At 42.1% G+C, this 22,266-nt stretch overlaps 1 protein-coding gene across 3 annotated transcripts in view; it reads right to left on the bottom strand.

The window, feature by feature from the left end:
* Nucleotides 1-22,266, bottom strand: part of nhsa (Nance-Horan syndrome a (congenital cataracts and dental anomalies)) — a 64,809-nt gene that overhangs the window by 2,019 nt on the left and 40,524 nt on the right. Inside the window, exons 1-7 of one of the 3 annotated variants that reach the window (XM_063015514.1) lie at nucleotides 19,498-19,585; nucleotides 14,032-14,184; nucleotides 11,517-11,617; nucleotides 10,843-10,905; nucleotides 8,109-8,289; nucleotides 3,689-3,814; nucleotides 67-2,796 (exon numbers count right to left, since the gene is read on the bottom strand). In XM_063015514.1, coding sequence (XP_062871584.1) covers nucleotides 67-2,796; nucleotides 3,689-3,814; nucleotides 8,109-8,289; nucleotides 10,843-10,905; nucleotides 11,517-11,617; nucleotides 14,032-14,184; nucleotides 19,498-19,534 — 3,391 coding nt within the window. In that variant the 5' untranslated portion in view covers nucleotides 19,535-19,585. Of the gene's footprint in view, nucleotides 1-66; nucleotides 2,797-3,688; nucleotides 3,815-8,108; nucleotides 8,290-10,842; nucleotides 10,906-11,516; nucleotides 11,618-14,031; nucleotides 14,185-19,497; nucleotides 19,586-22,266 lie in introns of those variants that run through there. The other 2 variants (XM_063015512.1, XM_063015513.1) reach the window with 2 other exon arrangements.

Below are 22,266 nucleotides of genomic sequence, written 5' to 3' on the forward strand. Positions count from 1 at the left end.
TCACTGAAAAAGCAAGCAAACAAGCTGAGACGTAGCCAAACGTTATTGATTTGACGTGTGACTGACCTCTGCCAAAGTCGTACTCCGTGTCCGCTGTAGACCCTTCCTCCATGGTCTCCTGTGAGGCACTTCTGGTTGATGTTCCCGATTCCTCTTCTTGACTGCTGTCATCACTGACTGCATTCGTTTGTGATGATTCCGGTGATGAACAACGGATAGAATCAGGCACTCGGTCAAGGTTCAGAGATTCCTGTGCCGTTCCATGTTGACCAGGTGGAGATTCTGTTGTGTCTTCTTCTTCTGCTGGTTCAGATCTCACCTCCTGGTCCTTTTGGGTTGCCACACTGCTCTGCTGAGAGATGGGTTCATCTGAAGTGCTAGTCTCTTCTTCAGCAAGTACCTTTAGACTCCCGGAGTTCTTGTTAAACTCTTGTTCAGAGAGTTCTTGAGAAGCAGCTATATTAAAAAGAGGTACAGGAGCCAACCTGTCAAACCTGTTTTGAGAAAAGGAAAAGTTTGGTGGACTCCCAAAAGCTGGTCCCTCAATGGGGATAAACAATGATTCACAGCTATCCTGAGAGGGGGGTTCACTGCTAAGAGGTAAATACGGTGGGGGCTTCCTGGGCTCGTTGAGTTTGCTTACAAAGGGAGCAATGGGGCACTTGGGTCTAGTGGCCATGTCTGTACAAGGCTGATGATGGTTTTCTCTAGGTTTGCTAACTGGGCGTAGCTGAACAGTATGAAGCATCATGGGGGTAACTTCCAAAAGACTGGAGAGATTTGGCTCAATATCAGGTGTGATTAAACTAGCCCCAGGTTTGGGTTTATCTACTTTCCGTTTGCTGTTATGAACAATGTGGTTGTGGGCTGAAGGCTTCCTTTTGCTGTGAATGGCACTTAGGTCAAGGTGGGAAGGGGGTATGATGGGTAGCTCCAGATCCTTCTTAGATGCCCTTCTCTGCAGTGAAGCAAGAGAGGATTTTCTCTCTGGGACCTTTGGCTTCCTTTTACCACCAGGCTTAGGGTTCGGGAAGAAAGCTACCGGGACAGAGGATGTTGGCGTCTCTGACTGGCTCGAATAGCCACTGGAAGGGGATGCCAGACCTACAAGTTTTTCTGGGGAGGGCAGTCTGATTTCAGTCTCTGTAGATGACAATGAAGGTGTGCTGGCCCTTAATCCAGGCTGGGAATTCTGGTACTCTAAGCTCTCTTGCAACTTGATGCATTCAGTGATGGTTGTGCCTGTGCCAGTGCTGGAGTTCGACAATGATCGGTAAGGATCAGGGGATTTCAAGTCATTCAAAAGCCAGAAGTCTTCAGAATCTGACTGCACGGTATCTTTCGTGAAACCAAGCAATGCAACATCTGGGATATCTTCAGAAGCCTGACCGCCCTCTGCCTGATCAGAGGGATCATTTGATTCCAGCTGTGATATACTGTCCTTGGAAGACATCAGCGAGTTCTGGTCACTGGGTATCTTTGGTTGGCTTATTTCTGAAGCTGGTCCAGAATAGCTGCTAACTTTCTTTAAAGATGAGCAGCGTTTTGGAGGCGACGGCTTCACCTTTGGTTTCCTCAGAGAAAGACTGTGCCTCCCGACCGTACCAAGACCTCCGTGATCTTCTTTTTGCTGGTCCACGGATGCATAGTTGTAAGTGAAGCTTTTGCTACCTTTAAGACCACAGTCGAAGTGCATGGAAGTAAAGTAGCCCTCAGCATCTACTGAGTAATGCGACGTGGTGTCGGCCTTGTCAGACGGAGGCTTATCTAAGCTATCGAAAGTGGCTATGCTAGCAAAGCTGGGGCATTCCAGCGCACCTATTCTTTCTCTGGAATGTCCGGGACTAAAAACCTGTTGGCAGGACGTTTTGTGCGCATGGTGATCATAACTTGCATTGCCGAGACCTGTATCGTCCAGCATGTCAGTTGCAGAGGAAGAAAATGATCCTGCTTGGTGACCGTCCAGATCTTGTAACCTGTCCACACAGTACGAGTCACTAACTGACCCTGCTGAGTCTTCAGTGGCATTAAGAGCCGTGTTTAGATACAGCTCGGAGTCACAGTGTGAGGATCCAGTAAGAGGAGGTGAAGCAGGAGGTGGAATTGTTTCTGATGTATGGGAAGGGCACGTGGAGCTGCTGCCACTCCAGTTGCCGCTAGAAGACTGGTGGTCATCCTTGTGGTCCATCTGGCAGGCCAGACCACCAGTGTTTGAATGAATAGGGCTGCCGAAAGTCTCAGAACTCGATGAAATCTCATCGGCTTTAAACGGCAGGTGAGAGCGACCCCGGTCCATCCACCCATGCTCTGGGCTGTCAGGACGCTGGTTAAACGTTAAGCTACCAAGCTGCCTCTCTGGTCGTAGCTGCTCATCAGTGCATTCTTCTTCATCTTTAAGATTGTTTTCCTCCAGGACCTCAAACTGCGAAAGCCCGTCCTCTTCCTCATCGTTGTCGTTCTCGCTGTCATCTTGAACTTCCTCAGCTGGTCGGCTGGCTTCACGCGGAAGACTACGGGAGCGCAGATGTGAGCTGACGGATGTGGTAAACATGGTGTCCGAGCTGTCCGGCAGGGATGGAATGTTCCCCGTGGAACGGGAAAGTGGAACAGTCACGCTCTGCCCCCTCTGAGCTCTGATCCGTCTGCGAGATGGTGCTACAGCTGCTATCAGGAAATCGTCCGTCTGGCAGCAGGAGTCTTTGGTATTTAGATGAGACAGGGCACCTTCCTGGCAAAAGTCAACGCTGGCATGGACTATTACGATCCTGTCGGAAGCCACCGGAGACTCATCAGAGTCTAGAAATGTAAGAACACTATTATTATTGGCTGATACTTCTGCAATTCATACTCAAAAATACTGAATTAAAAAATCATTTTAATTAAATTTGGACTTTGTATATCCGGGTATGATTAGTTAACACATTTTATGTTCTGTTTCTGTTTTTACAAAGTAGAACTTGAGTTGCACAGTGGTAAAACACACTAGCCCAACAGCGCTAAGATTCTGAGCTCTCAAATTTCATTTAGAGCTCTGCTATCAGCCGGTCGGCACCTACACAGACACACGATTGGAGAACAAGGCTAAAACAGAGTTTCTCACTGCTGGGTAACTGCGGACTCTGCTGACCACTCGAAGTGCCTGCATGTTCGTGATACTGCTGTCTGCAAGACCCCGCCCCTATCAGGTGAAAAGAAGTGGTCAGCAAAAAAATGTACTCCACACTTAATGGCCTTGATGTCAGTTAGCTACAGAGCCGGCCAGGGGTCACACCTTTGGTCCTTTTCTTCCCAATTTAGACATTGCCACTTCCCATGCACTGTCTGGGTCTCCTCTATCATTTGACGGCACATTTTGTCTTCGAGACGGTTAAACACACCCTGCAGGCGCCAGCTAATCCTCCGTACATGCTGAGTCGGCGTAGGAATCCTAACCTGCAGCCGTTCTCAGCCAACTTAAGTATCGTGCAACCAGCAGAGGTCGCCAGAGTGCACATGGAAGTTGAGTATATCCAAATAAATAAACCATATAAAATTTATCATTACAATGAAAGTAGAAACTAATTTAATTAAATACTTATTTTTACTCTATTGTTAACTAGACTTGACCCTGATCCACAAACCTCATGTAGATCCACAACTGCACATAAAACATTATATTATTAGAATAAATAACATAAATTCTACGTGCCTTGCTGGACCCGTCTGGGAATCCCGGCGACGGTCTTGCGTCTCTTCAGCTTCCGTCTCCTCTGCAGGACAGACTGCGAGTGGACCAGAGAGCAGCGAACACTGGCGTCTCTGTCGAACCCGGCCCCTGTGAAAGAGTGCCAGACGTGAGGAGCGACTCGCTGCCAAATCCTTCTAACCCTCCCATTTCTCACACTCGGCCCTCAATGAGATGGTGGATGCGAACTGTATCACAGCTTCTTACTACGGGAGCAAAGCAGCTACTCTTCATTCAGGAGAACTCAGACTAGCTGCCAGCGCTGGCCAATTATTTTGAATCTATGTGGACACCACAGGCGTTAAAATACGTTTGCCATCTCTTTGTGGCTATAACAGTCTTTGCTCTTTTAAGTAGGCTTTTCCACAACGTTTTGGAGCGTGTCTGTGAGAATGTGTGCACATCAGGCAAAAAAACACCAGCATTTGTGAGGTCAGGCTGACATGTTGGACGAAACAACCTGGCCTGCAATCTGCGTTCCAATTCTGATTCATCACAAATGCACTTAATGGGGTCAGGACTCTGCTGACCACGGGAGTTCCTCCACACAGAAATAGTCAAACCATGATTTCACGGAGTTCCCTTTGTGCACAAGGTACAGCCACCCTGAAACAGGAATGGGCCTTCCCTAAAACGGCTGCCTCTAAATAAAAAGCATGTAATTTATCTGATAGAATTGATTTAATATAGCTGTTACACACTGATCAGCCATAACATTAAAACCACCTCCTTGTTTCTACACTCACTGTCCATTTTATCAGCTCCACTTACCATATAGAAGCACTTTGTAGTTCTACAATTACTGACTGTAGTCCATCTGTTTCTCTGCATACTTTTTTAGCCTTCTTTCACCCTGTTCTTCAATGGTCAGGACCCCCACAGGACCACCACAGAGCAGGTATTATTTAGGTGGTGGATCATTCTCAGCACTGCAGTGACACTGACATGGTGGTGGTGTGTTAGTGTGTGTTGTGCTGGTATGAGTGGATCAGACACAGCAGCGCTGCTGGAGTTTTTAAATACCGTGTCCACTCACTGTCCACTCTATTAGACACTCCTACCTAGTCGATCCACCTTGTAGATGTAAAGTCAGAGACGATCGCTCATCTATTGCTGCTGTTTGAGTCGGTCATCTTCTAGACCTTCATCAGTGGGCACAGGACGCTGCAGTGACAGTGAGGTGTTGAAAAACTCCAGCAGCGCTGCTGTGTCTGATCCACTCGTACCAGCACAACACACACTAACACACCACCACCATGTCAGTGTCACTGCAGTGCTGAGAATGATCCACCACCTAAATAATACCTGCTCTGTAGTGGTCCTGTGGGGGTCCTGACCATTGAAGAACAGGGTGAAAGGGGGTAACAAAGCATGCAGAGAAATACATGGACTACAGTCAGTAATTGTAGAACTACAAAGTGCTTCTATATGGTAAGTGGAGCTGATAAAATGGACAGTGAGTGTAGATGGCTGATCGGTGTAGAGCAACACTGTACCTGAAACGTTTAAACTAATTAATTAGGAGGGGTGTCCACATATTTTTGGTGATATATAACACCTTAAAAAAAAATGAAGCTTTTTTTTTAGACCAACAAGGATGGAACACGTTTAAAATATGACTATGAATGTCGTTTGCATGCAGGGAAAATGAAGGTGTGGTTTAAATGATGGCTCAGTGGTTGAGCCTAGTGGACTAGCCCCAAGAGCATCAAGTTGCCACTGTTGGGCCCCTGAGCAAGGCCCTTAGTAAGTCGATTTGGATGAAAATGCTGCAAATGTAAATCTATACACAGTCACGTGCAAAAGTTTGGATACCCCTAGTCAAACTCAATAATTAATAATAGGTACTTATATAATTGTCTATAATAATAATAATAATAAAAGAATACATTTATTTAATTTAATTTTCACATTTTGTCCTGATCAGGGTCGTGGTGGGTCTGATTTCCCTGGATTCACACTGGCACAATGCACTAACGCACCCCGGACAGGTCGCCAATCCATCCCTGGGCCTCGACCACCCCCCACTGAGCAGATTCTTCCTAATGTTAGCATTTTTTTTTTTTTTAACCCCTTTTTCTCCCCCTTTAGCGCATCCAATCGTTCAATTAGCATCGTGCTTCCTCTCTGTCTATGCCGAACCCTGCCCCGACGGAGGTGATTGAAGCTAACCCGTATCCCCTCCGAAACACGAGCAGCAGCCAGATGCATCTTTGCCACCCACACATTGACGAGTCCGGCGCCACCCAGCGTTGCATGCGGAGAGACACACCCTAAGGGCACCCCCTCCCATCTCTGTGTAAGCGCCTCCAATCAGCCGGCAGAGAACGCAATCGCATTCTGACAGAGAGAGACCCACATCCGGTTCTTTGTCCCACCCCCCATATGAGCAACCGGCCAATCGTTGCTCATATAGCCACTCAGCTTCGAACCGGTAAAGCAAGGCTGGATTCGATACCACGTTCTCAGAATCCAGCTCTGGTTGCAGCGCGTCTCTTTTTACCGCTGCGCCACCTGATGTTAGCATTTTTAATAAAAATATTCACATTAGGTCCGTCCACCAGTCCAGACCGGACTGATTTACTCAGCGTCCTTTGTGATTTTAATGTGGCTGATTAGCATGCAGGGTGCAGCGTCTCACAGCTTTGCATTTCCTGGAACAAATCGAGGACGGAGAACACGCTAAAGTCACGATCGGTTACTTCACGACTCGTAGATTTTAAACCTGTCCCAACTTCACCAGAAGTCATAAAAGAAGATAATTTAATTTATTTATTTTTTAATGGAGTGACGTCCTCCAGCGCTGTGTAAATGATTACACTGATCCTGATAAAGCACTCTCTGTTAAAGCTGCTTCTATATCTCAGTACTTCTGATTGGTGGTGGATGGGTTCGGGTTCGGGGTGGATGAGGTGTGGACATTGACGGACAGGTAAAAGAAGTCTCACTGAGAACGGCCGAGATCTCTGACGGAGAGGCAGCGATGGAGAAATCATCTGGAAATAACACACAGTTCAGTGCACTAACATCAGAATATAAAACTGAAAACCCTTAAAACGAAGAGCTGCACCTCGACCGGTCAACCGACTGATCAACACATCCACGTCTCATTTAATCCTGACAGATTCAGCTCTAATTTTGAGCTGCATTAATCAAATATCTTCAGTATTGAAAGGTGTGTTTCTAACAATGACCAGCATGGTAGCTGCAGAAAAACACACTACATGGCCAAAAGTATTTGGACACCTGATCATGAGCTTGCTGGACGTCCCATTTGAAAAATACTATTATAATAGAGCAACCTCTATGTGATCTCTTCAGCTAGAACAACGAGAAGGCTTCTCACAAGACTTTATTTACACAAGTATTTTTCAGCCAAATTTATTTATGTGAGGATACTTATTTATTTATTTAATGTGGGATTTATTTCATTTCAGCTTTTTTTTACACAAAAAGGGAAATGTGCAGCATTGTTTTGCATAGTTTGTACCTACCTCAGAAATAAAAGGGCGTTCATTATTTAGATAAATAAACGATAAGCACAAATACAAATTTTTTTTTATTTTTTTTTGAAGAGAAATAATAAAAGGAAACGTTGTCATAATTTGTCTTCAATTTCTTTTTGTTTAAAAATCATATCGTGAACCCAGTATCGTGAATCGCATCACGGGTGATGTGTATCGTTTCATCCCTAGTCTTTATAGAGCTTGATCATGCTGGAACAGGAAAGGTCCTTCCCTAATCTATTGCTGCAAAGTTGGAAGCATATAGTTTCCTTTATGTAATCAATTTATTAGGCTGAAACACATGAATTCAGTAATTAAAACGGTGCCCTTATACTTTTGTCCACATAGTGTACGTAAACAAATTACGTTATCATTCGGTTTCTGATCTTGCATTGTAATATACTTCAATATTCAACCTGCAGGCAAATATAAGTTTATAAAGACTGAAATGTTTAATATAAAACTCAATCTAACAGGCCTGGCTGTTCAAAATGTTCTGAAATATCAAAGATAATGTCATTTTGGGTTTAACCCATTTTTTTTGCCCGGGTCTCCTTCACAAACATTGGCACCTCTATAAAACATGAACAAACTGGGCTGTAAAAATAAAATGATATTGTGTCATGATAAGATTTTCTAATATTGTAAATAAATGATCAAAACACCAAGCTATCTTTGTTTTTTATGGGTGCCAGTATTTGTGGCGAGGACTGTAGGTGTACCCTGTAGGTATGCAGATAGAGTTTCAACATTCAGTGCTAAACCGGGAGCTAAAAGATGGAAGAACTTTTGGTTTGGTTGCAGCGTTAACGTTTGCTAAACGACTTCATTATTTCATTATTTAGTGCGCTGAAGACTCATACTGTCCTCATATTTACCTGTAACGTCGATGGGCACCACACAGGATGCGATGGCTTCTGATTGGCTCCTTAATCTGTCGTCAGGAGTGGGTAACGGTAGCGCCACGCTCCAGTTGGTCTGGGTGTCGAGGGGAGAGGGAACGTTGGGAATTGGGCTCTTGGATTTCTGACCTAAAGACACGTCGTCCGAGTCCGAATCCTGGATAAAAATAGCGACGTGTGGTTTAATCTCTATACAGTCGAGTTGAGAGTAAATCAGGGCTGCAGAAAAAACAGTCTAGGAGAACTGGTGTTGGTGGGAACCAGTCTTAGCTGGTCAGTCTCTAATGGTCCTTGCTGGTTTTCAAACCAGCTAAGACCAGACGTGTTTTGTCCAGAGGGAGGACAGCAGAAAGTTACATGCTACATGTTAAAACAGCAAGAAGAATAAGGACATGCCTGAGAACTCACACTGCAACGTGTGTGTGTGTGTGTGTGTGTGTGTGTGTGTAAGTATAGGTTAATCAGAGCACTTACCTCAGTGTGTACAGAGTAAACGCCAAGTGAGAGTGAAGCGACTGAATGTGTCAGACATCCATATGTATGCACACACACACACACACACACACACACATTGGGGTCAGAGTGAGGCGAAGGCCTCACAATAAATGGGGTTTACAAAGCAGGGGGTTACCACGGAAACCTCTCCCAAAAAGTGTGCATGTGTGTGTGTAGTGCTGCTGGAGAGACCAATCAAAGGCGTGTGTTTAATATGAAGTAAACAAGGGCCACCGGGTCAAAGAGTGTGAAGTGTGAAGAGAACAGAGACAAGAGTGTGTGTGTGTGTGTGTATGTGTGTGTGTGTGTGTGTGTGTGTGTGAGAGAGAGAGAGAGTCACTCTTCCAGCCAAGAGCACCCAGATCTCCACCCTGCTCTGCACTGATTGGTTAATGAATATGTATGAAACGACGTGGGTGCATGAACACATTGGAAGCAGAAACTGCAGCTTCTAAACTGCAAAAACACCCAAAATGAGTGTTTACGAGTGTAACTATAATCTGAGTTTGGGAAGAGGTTGTGACACGCCTCCTGAGGTAGAGCAGCTTTTTTGTTTTGTTTCCCCCTATATCTACAGATCTAATCATTTCAAATTCCAGATTGTGAATCTGCTGCCACTCACAACCCCTGATCGGATCAGATAGACCAAGATCACCACACACCCCTCTATTATTAATATTTATATTGTTATTGTCATTATTATTATCATTATTATTAATATTATTATTTATAATATTATTGTTATTGTCATTATTATTATCATTATAATTATCATTATTCATATTTATATTATTATTAGTCATTATTATTATCATTATAATTATCATCATTATTAATATTTATATTATTATTATTGTCATTATTATTATCATTATAACTATCATTATTATTAATATTTATATTATTATTATTATTATTGTCATTATTATTATCATTATTAATTATATTATTATTATCATTATTTATATTATTATTATTATCATTATTATTAATATTTATATTATTATTATTGCTGTTGTTGTTTTGTTGTTGTTATTATTATTATTAATTGTAGTATTATTATAATTATAGTTATTATTAGTAGTAGTAGTAATAATATTACTATATTTATTGTTACTGTTATTGTTATTATTATTTTCTTAGTAGCAGTATTTACTGGCAGGGCCAGTGATAGCTCAGTGGTTAAGGTACTGGACTAGTAAGCAGAAGGTTGCCGGTTCAAGCCCCGCCACCACCAAGTTGCCACTGTTGGGTCCCTAAGCAAGGCCCTTAACCCTCAATTGCTCATTGTGTTCCGCTCACTGTGTAAGTCGCTTTGGTTAAAAGCGTCTGCTAAATGCTGAAAATGTAAATGTATTTGTATTAATATTATTATATAGCAGTATTAATTGTTATTATTAGTAGTAGTAGTACTACTATTAATACTATTATATTTAATATTAATTTGTTTGTCAGTAGTAGTAGTATTAGTAGCGGTAATAGTATTAATATTGGTATAGTATTATATTTATTATTATAGTATTATTTAGTTTAATGTTATTATTATAAATGAACATTAATTTCTTTGTTTATTAGTAGTAAAAGTATTTGGAATAATATTATATAAATTATTATTATATTTATTATTAATTATTTTATTACTACTATTTTTAGTAGTAGTAGAAAGTATTATTATTATTATTATTTTTAGTAGGAATAGTATTAATATTATATTTATTATTATTTTGCTCATTAGTATTATTTTTGTTTTTATTACTATTCTTTGTAGCATTAGTAGTATATTATTATTATTATTATTATTATTATTAATTGCTATGTCGTTTATTATTATTTCCATTAATGACTTTTTCTGTTTCCCTATCCGACCTTTCAGTCGCGAGCGGTTGTGTCTGTTGAGCGTCTGTCCAGGCCGGCAGCACCGCTGAACCTCGAGCTCAATACGGATCTTTTCAATCACCGCATCCAGCAGCAGTTTGAGTGGCATGAGGAGAAACATCAGTGTCAGTGTGAGTAAGAGAAGAAGAGGATTAAGATCACATGCTAGAGGTCAGAAGATCCAGATTAGGAGTTCAGGGTTAGAGATTAGTGCAGGGACGTCTGATCATCTCAGACACCCCGGTGTTAGGACACACAAACCATCCCATGTTAGCTGGGGATGATTGAAAGTTGGCAACCCTGAAGGACAGGGTATTATTGCTCTGGTTTAGTTTTGTACCTTTCTGCTCCGCCGGGTGAAGTGACAACATTCGGTAGGGGAAGCGGATCGGGGGCTTTCAAACTACAACACAAACAAAACAAAAAAACAAGAAAATGAACAACAGTAACGATGAGGAGAGCGAGAGCTGTGGGAGGGCTAAGCGATACGATCTTACAGTATCAGTATCGTGATATAAATGATCTCACGGTATCGACTGTTGCACTTTGTGAACGTCAGGAGGTCTCGTCCGATTCTGGGTGTTTCTACTGATTCTGTGTTTTTACTGATATTAGTACCTGTGTGAACGTGGGTGCTGTACATCACCAGGGTCCTGGGCACATGGGTTTGAACCTTGACCACAGATTTAAGTGTTTTCTGTGTGTTCATGTGATTATTTATGCATGCAAGTGACTGTGTGTGTGAGTGTGTGTGTATCTGTGGGAATTCAATAAAAAAAGCAAGATGAAAAGAAGCAGCTCGTTATTCATCATATGGACGTTCCAATTCATCCCAAAGGTGTTAAGATGGGTCAAGGTCTGGTGTATAATTAATACTTTACACTTGCTATATGTGTGTTTGTGTGTGTGTGTGTGTGTGTGTGTGTGTGTGTGTGTGTGTGTGTGTGTGTGTGTGTGTGTGTGTGCGTGTGTGTGTGTGAGTATGAGGGAGCCGAATACTGGGTGCATGTTTACCGTATGGAGTGTGTGGTGGACGGGGTGAGTGGGTGTGGCCGGGGCTACAGAGAGGGTCGCCCGCCACTGTCGTTCACTGACTTCCTGTCTCTGCTGCTGATCTGTAACACACACACACACACACACACACACACACACACACACACACACACATGCTTTGTTTGAGTTGTCCAACATTTATTTATTTACTCTTAATGTGAACACATAAAACAGTAATGTGAATACACACACCCTCTCCTACAGTACATATACTACACCAGGGGTCACTTCACATATTTGAATTTTTCTTATTTTTTCTTATTATTAATAATAATAATGATAATAATAATAATAATATCATTAAAGGTGAACTGTGCAACTTCATGCTATTCGGGCAGTTTGTATGAAACAAATAGCCCTAATATCACTCAGTACCCTTGAAGTAGCTCTCAGTTTGGTGACCCCTGCACCATACGGACAAAAGTATATGGACACCGCTCATAAATGTTGAGTTTGGGTGGTTCTTTGACATGCATTGCTACAGGTGCATAAAATTTTTGCACTAACTTTTTGCATTTTTGCACTACAGATGGATTTTCACTACATTTGGTGAGGAGGAACTCCACTGGTATGTACAGAGCTCTGACCTCAACCCCTTCCAAACACTTATGGGGTGAATTAGAACATGGACTGCAAGCCAAACCTTTTTGTTTAACATCAGTATCTGATCTTACAAATGCTTGTTTGACTGAATGGGCTGAAATTCACACAGACACAGTAGAAGCTGTGGGAGCGCCCATGGTTTTGGAATGGTCAAGAGAAGGTGTCCATATACTTTTGGCCATAGAATGTACATATGTGATGTCGAACATGGTTTTAATGAGTAATATGTTTAGTGTAATTAAAAATGAATGAATGAAAAGTGGACGATACTGTAGTTCATCTACTGACCACCAGAGGTCAGTGTGTAACTTCAGATAACACGGCAGCTCTATTGAAGGTTCTGTTCGGTTCTAACAGGACGGTTATTGATGATTATTGATTATTATAGATTATTAGACCTGTGTGAAGTGCCAGCAGGTTCTGTTCGGTTCTAACAGGATGGTTATTGATGATTATTGATTATTTATAGATTATTAGACCTGTGTGAAGTGCCAGCAGGTTCTGTTCGGTTCTAACAGGATGGTTATTGATGATTATTGATTATTTATAGATTATTAGACCTGTGTGAAGTGCCAGCAGGTTCTGTTCGGTTCTAACAGAGCGGTTATTGATGATTATTGATTATTATAGGTTATTAGACCTGTGTGAAGTGCCAGCAGGTTCTGTTCGGTTCTAACAGAGCGGTTATTGATGATTATTGATTATTATAGATTATTAGACCTGTGTGAAGTGCCAGCAGGTTCTGTTCGGTTCTAACAGGATGGTTATTGATGATTATTGATTATTTATAGATTATTAGACCTGTGTGAAGTGCCAGCAGGTTCTGTTCGGTTCTAACAGAGCGGTTATTGATGATTATTGATTATTATAGGTTATTAGACCTGTGTGAAGTGCCAGCAGGTTCTGTTCAGTTCTAACAGGATGGTTATTGATGATTATTGATTATTTATAGATTATTAGACCTGTGTGAAGTGCCAGCAGGTTCTGTTCGGTTCTAACAGAGCGGTTATTGATGATTATTGATTATTATAGATTATTAGACCTGTGTGAAGTGCCAGCAGGTTCTGTTCAGTTCTAACAGGATGGTTATTGATGATTATTGATTATTTATAGATTATTAGACCTGTGTGAAGTGCCAGCAGGTTCTGTTTGGTTCTAACAGAGCGGTTATTGATGAATATTGATTATTATAGATTGTTAGACCTGTATATTGAGCCAGCAGGTTCTGTTTGGTTGCTGATTAGTATTAATGATCCTCTGTGGGTCGACTGCAAGCTTAAGGCTGCTGCTAAAGAGCATGACTGGATTACTGACCGGGCCAGTGGGGCCAGCGCCCAGGGGCCCTTGAGGTCAGGGGGCCCCGGGGTGGGCCCTGGCCCAAAACATTTTGCGATGCCTATCAACATTTATGATACAATATATTTTTATTTCCGAGGGCCCTCCATTTTAAGGATCCTATTAGGGACTTTGACCCCAGGGCCTCTTGGGGGCCCTAGCCATGCTTTTGGGCCCCTAGCCATGCTTTTGGGGCCCCTAGCCATGCTTTTGGGCCCTAGACATGCTTTTGGGCCCCTTATGAAAATGGATGAGGCGTTGTGGCACTGCTCTGACTTCGACTTCTGGCTATTAGGGTTCCTAGGAAAGAGGGGGGCATATTTTTAGAGGGCCCTGGTTATGAGAGCCCCTGTTGTGTCAGGGTTAGTTATTGACAGGTTGTTTAATGTATTAATTTATTTATGTTTTTGGAGGGGGGGGGGGGGGGGGGGGGGCGCACGGGGTGGGGGTGGGGGGGTGGTTCCCAGACTATCCTTAATCCGTCCTTGCTAAAGAGGAGCAGATTATTGATGCTTATTGATGATTAATCAGTAATCACCTCGGAGGAGCGCTCGCAGGTTCTGTCTGGCGTTGCGGTGCAGCTCCTCGATGCAGGCCGGCCGGGAGGACGGAAGGAAGACATTTCTCTGTGGACGCCACGCAGACTGGTAGTGTTCTTTGAGCTTGCTCTCGACGTCCAGACTCGACGCAGCTGCGCAGAGAAAGAGACGAACAGTGTGATCAGATAAGCAAACATTAGTAAAATGAGCAAAATAACACGACAGATCACATTCACAGCAGGTTGCAAATTGCAATCCCAACTCTAGACTTCAGTGTTTACATACGACTTGACAGTCAAGGTCCGGTTTCACCGGGAAACACCAGGCACAGGACGGGAATACCAAAGTCTAAAACAAGATTTACGTTCATTCACATATCAGCTACATGATCCAGTGCAAGATGTATTGTTTTGGAAATATTCTGGCAGACAAAAGTATGTGATCTTACGATGATCTTAAATACATCGTATCGAATCTCAGCTCTGACTGCCGGCTGGGCTGAGCGGCCACATGAACAACGATTGGCCTGTTGTTCAGATAGGGGCGAGATATTAAAAAAAACCCAGATAGGGTCTCTATCATAACTAATGCAATTACGACCTCTGCTGGCTGATTGATGGTGCCCACACAGAGACTAGAAAAGAGCGCTCTCAGGGTGTGTCTCTCCGTACACAATGCTGATCCGCATTGTTTGTTTGTTTATTAGGATTATAACGTCATGTTTTACACTTTTGGTTACATTCATGAAAGGAACGGTAGTCACTCATTACACAAGATTCATCAGTTCACACAAGGTTATATCGAACACAGTCATGGACAATTTAGTGTCTCCTAACTTGCATGTCTTTGGACTGTGGGAGGAAACCGGAGCACCCGGAGGAAACCCACGCAGACATGGGGAGAACATGCAAACTCCACACAGAAAGGTCCCGGACTGCCCCACTTGGGGATCAAACTCAGGACCTTCTTGCTGTGAGGCGACAGTGCTACCCAACTAGCCACCGTGCCACCCCCTGATCCTCATTGCACTCGTCAAAGTGTAGGTGACAAAATGCATACGGCTGCTGCCCACGTGTCGGAGGGGGCATGGGTTAGCTTCGTTCTCCTCAATCAGAGCGGGGATCGGCATTGGTGGAGAGAAAGCATGACGCAATCGGGCAATTGGACACGCTAAAAGGAAGAAAAAGAGGAGAAAATGCATAAACCAAATTTTTTAAAAGTATGTGGACGCCTGACCATGAGGTTGTTGGACATCCCACTTTTGAGCCATGGGCATTAATATGAAGTTCCATTCATTTGTGAAAGTGTGTCTGTGGGAATTTGTTTCCATTCAAGCGAAAGAGCATTTGATGAGGCAGGAAAGGGCCTTCCCTAAATTCCTAAACTGTTGCCACAACACTGTGTGACCAGCCTCCAAATGTAGAAATAAAGTCTCTTGAGTAATCATGAACTCCTGCTGTGAGATGAACTTTGAAACCCTCCATCCACCATCCAGCGGTTCCAGCGTGAATGCGCTAATCCTCCTGAAATGCAGCAGAACTCGCTGCTCGTTACCGCCGCTGTTCTTCTGATTCTGCGTGAAGAGTTTCAAGAGCTGGAACAAGTCTGAAAGAGCCAAACAGCTCGTCGAGTGACACGGGCACAATGCGGGTACTTATAGTGCACAAAAAGAAAAAGAGAATTACCCACAATGCCCGAGGGGCTTTCCTGTCCTGGTAGACCTTCGCATGATGTTTATTATTGTATGTTTTTGTTCACAGCATTGCAGTTCAACTTTTTTTCACATACAGGCAGCAACATGGACGATGCGACTGTTCAACTGCTATTCAATCTTAAATTCTGACAGAATTAGGAGGGACATTATTTGTTCCAAGCCCGTGGAGCTGCATCAGAAGGCCTATATTAGTAATAGTGTAATATGTAAATACTGACGCATGGGTGTGTAGACCTCAGCATGAAGCTGCATCAGAAGGCCTATATTAGTAATAGTGTAATATGTAAATACTGACGCATGGGTGTAGACCTCAGCATGAAGCTGCATCAGAAGGCCTATATTAGTAATAGTGTAATATGTAAATACTGACGCATGGGTGTGTAGACCTCAGCATGGAGTTGCATCAGAAGGCCTACATTAGTAATAGTGTAATATGTATGTACTGATGGACGGGTGTGTAGGCCTCAGCATGGAGTTGCACATATATATATAATATATATTGATATATATTGATATATATTGATATATATTGATATGTGAAAGTGTAGGCCTCAACATAGAGCTGCATCAGAAGGCCTACATTAGTAATAGTGTAATATGTACAGTATGTACTGATGGATGGGTGTGTAGGCCTCAGCATGGAGTTGCACACATATATATATATATATATATATATAAATAAATATTGATATATATTGATATATATATATATATATATATATATATACAAATTTTGATATATATTGATATATATTGATATATATTGATATCTGAAAGTGTAGGCCTCAACATAGAGCTGCATCAGAAGGCCTACATTAATAATAGTGTAATATGTAAATACTGACGCATGGGTGTGTAGACCTCAGCATGGAGCTGCATCAGAAGGCCTACATTACTAATAGTGTAATATGTATATACCAATGTGTGAGAGTGTAGGCCTCAGCATGGAGCTGCATCAGAAGGCCTACATTAGTAATAGTGTAATATGTTTGTTGCTTTTTTAATGTGTTTGAGACCATCAGTTGTGTTGTGCAGAGGTAGAGTTGGTAAAATATAAAACATATTCTGGTTTGTTTAACACTTTTTGGTTCACTACATAATTCTTCATAGTTTGGATGTCTTCAGTATTAATCTACAATGTAGAAAATAAAAATAATCAAGAAAAAACATTGAAGAGAAGGTGTGTCCAAACTTTTGGCTGGTGTGTCCAAACTTTTGGCCTGTACTGTATATTGATATGTGAACGTGTAGGCCTCAACATAGAGCTGCATCAGAAGGCCTTTATTACTAACAGTGTAATATGTATATACCAACATGTGAGAGTGTAGGCCTCAGCATGGAGCTGCATCAGAAGGCCTACATTAGTAATAGTGTAATATGTATGTACTGATGAATGGGTGTGCAGGCCTTGGCATGGAGCTGCACTGGAAGGCCTATTTAAGTGTAGTATGTATAAACTCTCATGTGGGTGTGTAGACCTTAGCATGGAACTGCATCAGAAGGCCTATATTAGTATAACTGTAATATGTATGTACCGACGTGTGAGAGTGTAGGCCTCAGCATGGAGCTGTCAGACGAGAGGAGAAGTCCCAAAATCACAGCAGGATGCAGAAAGAGAGACGACCCGTCTGCCAGCACAATGATGTGAGATAACACACTGATAAATGTGTGGTTTAATCAGAAGAGGCTGACAGAAGATAGGAAACGTGTCATCATTACTTCCTCTTGTGAACGTCATCACTGATCACATGATCTCTATTTTACCGTCTCTCTCGCTGAATGAAATGTCTGTCTGTCTCTCAGTTGCTGTATTTTTCTCTCCGGCCGTGTTTTTAACTAACCGCCCGTCAAAACCTTCAGCACATCATCTGGAGTGAAGTTTGGTCGATAATCATTTGTTAAAGGATCAACTGAACATGACCACAGACTTTAAGAAATCAACTTTAATCTCTAAAATTTTCCTCAAGAGCAATAAAATGTGCAATGAAATTATTTATCCATCATTCAAAGCTTTAAAATGTTAAACTGTTTACATCACTTGTTTTTTCTTTCCTCTGACGTCTCCATCTGTAGGTGATCAGGCTGATGGAGCGACACTTCTTTACCAGTAAGCAACTGCCTACTGCACACCTCTGACTTTATAGCCTCAAAATACTGATGTGTCTGAGTTTTTACTTCATCAGTAAATACAAACAGCTGCTGTAGTTCTCACTGTAACCACTAGAGGCAGAATTCCCTGGAAAGTTTTAAATGTCTGTAATGTAATAGAAGAAAGGAACAGAAATTACAGCAGCAAAACAATCCTGAACCAAAACAACTCAAAACAACACAGAATAACTCCACACAACTCCCAATAATCCCAAAACAACCCTAAACAACTCAAAATAACCCCACACAACCCAAAATAATCCAAAACAACTCAAAACAACCCTCAAAAATCCCCCAAACAACCCTGAACAACCTCAATCTTAAAACAACTTCAAATATTTCAAAACAACTCAAATTAATCCCAAACCACCCAACATAATTACAAACAACTTAAAACAACCCCAAATAATTCCAAAAAACACAAAACAACCCAAAATAATCCAAAAACAACCCTGAATAACTCGAAACAACCCCAAACAAAATAATCCTAAACAACTCGAACCAAGTTCAAATATTTCAAAACAACTCAAAAGCACCTCAAAACAAATAAAAATAATCCCAAACCACCCAAAATAATTACAAACGACTTAAAGCAACCCAAAAACAGCCCCAAACAACTCAAAACAACCCCAAATAATCCCAAAACAACCCTGAATAACTTAAAATAACCTCACATAATCCCAAAACAACCCTGAACAACTCAAACCAACCCTGAATAATTCCAAAATAATCCCAAACAACAAAAAACAACCTCAAAATAACCCAAAACAACATCATACAAGTCAAAAGAACAAGTCATAAAAACTCCAAATAATTCCAAACAACCCAATATAACACCAAACAACCTCAAACACCTCAAAACAACTACAAATAATCCCAAACAAGAAGAAAACAACCCAATATAACCCTAAACAACCTCAAACAATCAAAACAACTAAAAAAACAACCCCAAACAACTCAAGATAATCGCAAACAACCCCAAACAAACCAAAAATCTGTCCCTTTATTAATGTGCACAATTTTTAGCCAACACTTTTATTTTCATCAATAAATAACAAAGAATAAAAACCAGCAGCATTAAAAGTTCCGAGGTCTGAAATTTCATCTCAGTCCTGCATTTAATTAAAGTTTTACATTTTATGACATTTACAAATCATAAAATTCTTCTAGTTTATTGATCTTTTTTCTCTTTAACAGGCAGTAAAATAAATGTTTTATTTCATATAAAAATCTGTAGAAACTTCTGTGTGAAAAATCCCTCGTGTAAGCGGAGCCACTCGATCACCTGATTCACACTCGAGTGTGACGTGTTCACTAATGAGGAGTCATTTGTTCTCTACTGAATAAACACAACACAACCAAAACACACACACACACACACACACACACACACACACACACACACGTGGAGGTAAAAGATTCTGATGTGATGAATTACAGTGAATCTGAAGAAATCACTTCAACAGAAACATCAGCTGGAAACCCTTCATAAAATCTCCCACAATGCATCTGAAGAACGGTTCAGTTCATAAACCGGAGAAGCGTCAGGAACTTCTCTTCTAAACCACTTCCTGTCATGAAGGAAAAGTGAATCTAATCCTACCTTTACATCTCCAAGGGACACAACATCCCACAGCCATGACCGGATTAATCCCGAGTTACTCATCCACTCATCTCCATCTCCCAGCCCGGGTGTCCTGCAGCTACGGCTAACTCTACTGTAACGTCTTCACTCCACCCGGATCCTTCAACCCCCTCTGTGATCCATCCACCCCCCACTACACCCCTCCGTACCTCCACCTCCATCCCCCCTCCAAAATCCCTTCATGGCCCAGTGAAGCAGACCCGAAAATACCAAGGCTCGTCAGATCGCATCAAGGCTAATCCGCTAATCCACATTTCTGCAGCTACGCTAACTCTCTTCCTCTCGCTCACCAAGGAAACCGGAAAGTCATTTTGTTTTTGGGAGGAGAGGGTCCTCAGAGCTGCTTCACACTTCAGGTTCTTCTGCTGGAGGAGACAAACTGTTCTGTTTACCCCTGACGGCCCGGTGTAAAAGAGTTAGCATTTAAACCTGATGGGAGTGTTTACACAAACAGATAATCCTCATTTAATGACCCTCCAGACTTACAACCAGCTTTCCCAGCTCTATCTTCTCTAGCAAAAGTTTTGGGACGCCCTTCTTTTTTTTTTAATTAATGTGTTTCAGTCACAACAGTTGGTCCTATTCAGTTCCATCTTGATCCAGCTCTATAAAGACATGGAGAAAAGCTCGATTAACTTCAGTGTCCTGCACAGAGCCCCGACCTCAGCACCACTCAACAGCTCTGGGATGACCCGGAACATCAACTGAGCTCTTTTGACTGAAAGGGCACAAATTCTAACACACCCTGACCACAAGAGGCAAAATTCCACCCCCATAAATGTCTTATGTCTAAACGTTCCACCTTTAAATGTCTGTAATGTAATGAAGAGATGGACAGAAATGACAGCAAAACAATCCTGAATAATCCAAAACAACTCAAAACAACTCCAACTAATCCCAAAACAACCCCAACTAATCCCAAAACAACCTCAAACCACTCAAAACAACCCCAAATAATCCCAGAACAACTCAAAACAGCCCCAAATAATCACAAACACCCCAAACAACCCAAAACAACCAAACACAATCCCAAAACAACCCCAAATAATCCCACAACCACCCCAAATAATCTCAAAACAACTCAAAAACAACTCAAAACAACCAAACATAATCCCAAAACAACCCCAAACAACTTAAAACAAGCACAAATGATCCCAAAACAACCCGAAATAATCTCAAAACAACCCCAAACCACTCAAAACAGGCCCAAATAATCACAAAACATCAAAGTATTGTGAAAAGACTTCTCAGTTAAGTGGCTAATCCACCAAATTGAAGAGTGTCTGTGTTTGTTTGGTACAAATATTCAAAATGGAGCGGCATGGTGGCGCAGTGGCATGGGTTCAATTCCTTTGGTCTTTTCTGTGTGAAGTTTGCATGTTCTCCCTGTGTCCACAGTCCAAAAACGTAAGACATGCAGTCAGGCCAACTGGAGCTACTAAAACTGTCCTAGATGTGTGTATCTGTGTGTGTGTGTGTGTGTGTGTGTGTGTTCCCTGTGATAGACTGGTAACCTGTCAGAAGAGTTTCCTGCCTCTCACCTAATGAATCAGAGGCACTGTGACCCTGACCAGAATAAAGTGGTGGTAAAACAATGAATGAATGAAATATTTAAAGGTAAAAGAGAAGAACAAAGTTCTCATGGTCACAACCAGATGAATGGTGAGGAGTTCCAGACACACACACACACACACACACACACACATATAATTTAAAGCCCAGTCAGGGTTCAGGTTTAATCCCAGAAATCAGCGTCTCCGTTCACCCACTTAACCTCTGACCTGGTTAGAGGATGAACACCAGTCACGCTGATCTGAACACCACAGAGTTAAAGGTGAAGGGTCATCAGGTCACACTAAAAGGGGGGTCTTATCATTAACATCGATTATGATAGAAAAAAAACGTAATACATCATTTACTCATTACTGAACACACACACACACACACACACACACACACTGGTGGTTTTTGGTTACACTGTCATTACTGATGTGAGGAGCCACTTCAGAGAGTTTCAGTCTGATTTACACACACACACACACACACACACACACACACATACACACACAGGTAGACGGATAAATATGTAGATAGGCCAGTAGGGAGGAAGGGGGAAAGTGGGAAGGTAGAGGTGGTAGGTATATAGGCCGAAAAGAAGGTGGGTAGATAGAAGGGTATGTAGATAGGGATGGGGGGAGGAAGGTGGCTAGAGGGGGAGGTAAGTAGGAGGGGAGGCTTGATACCCCAGATATAAGAAGAGATAAGATAAGATAAGATAAGATGTAATAGAAAAACTGTTGTGGAAAGTATACAGTCCGATGAATGGTCATTGGTCAGCCAATCATGTCTGTATGTAGACGCTCGGCTGGCCGATAGCTCCATTGGGTATTTGAGACAGTGCATCAACTTTTTGCAAACAATAGCATTAGGCAGTAGCCTTCCGTAATACCTAAAAGTCTGACAGGATGCCAATCCATTGAAAGATCTTCCCTCCCTCAGACACAGCCAATCATGGCTGTATGTAGATGCCCGACTGGCTGATAGCACCTCTGGGTATTTGAACCCTGGATCCTAGCGAGTGCACCATTAGATCTAAATCTAATCCAGCGTTTAGTAACAGACACAAAATGATCCCAGACAGAGAAGGTTTAGATTCAGCTGTAATGATGCTGTACTGTTGAAGAAGACGATGGTGGGTTCAGGATGGATCTGCAGGAACATGTCGAC

This window comes from Trichomycterus rosablanca, chromosome 19 (assembly GCF_030014385.1).
Source record: "Trichomycterus rosablanca isolate fTriRos1 chromosome 19, fTriRos1.hap1, whole genome shotgun sequence".
In the NCBI taxonomy this organism is placed as follows: domain Eukaryota; kingdom Metazoa; phylum Chordata; class Actinopteri; order Siluriformes; family Trichomycteridae; genus Trichomycterus; species Trichomycterus rosablanca.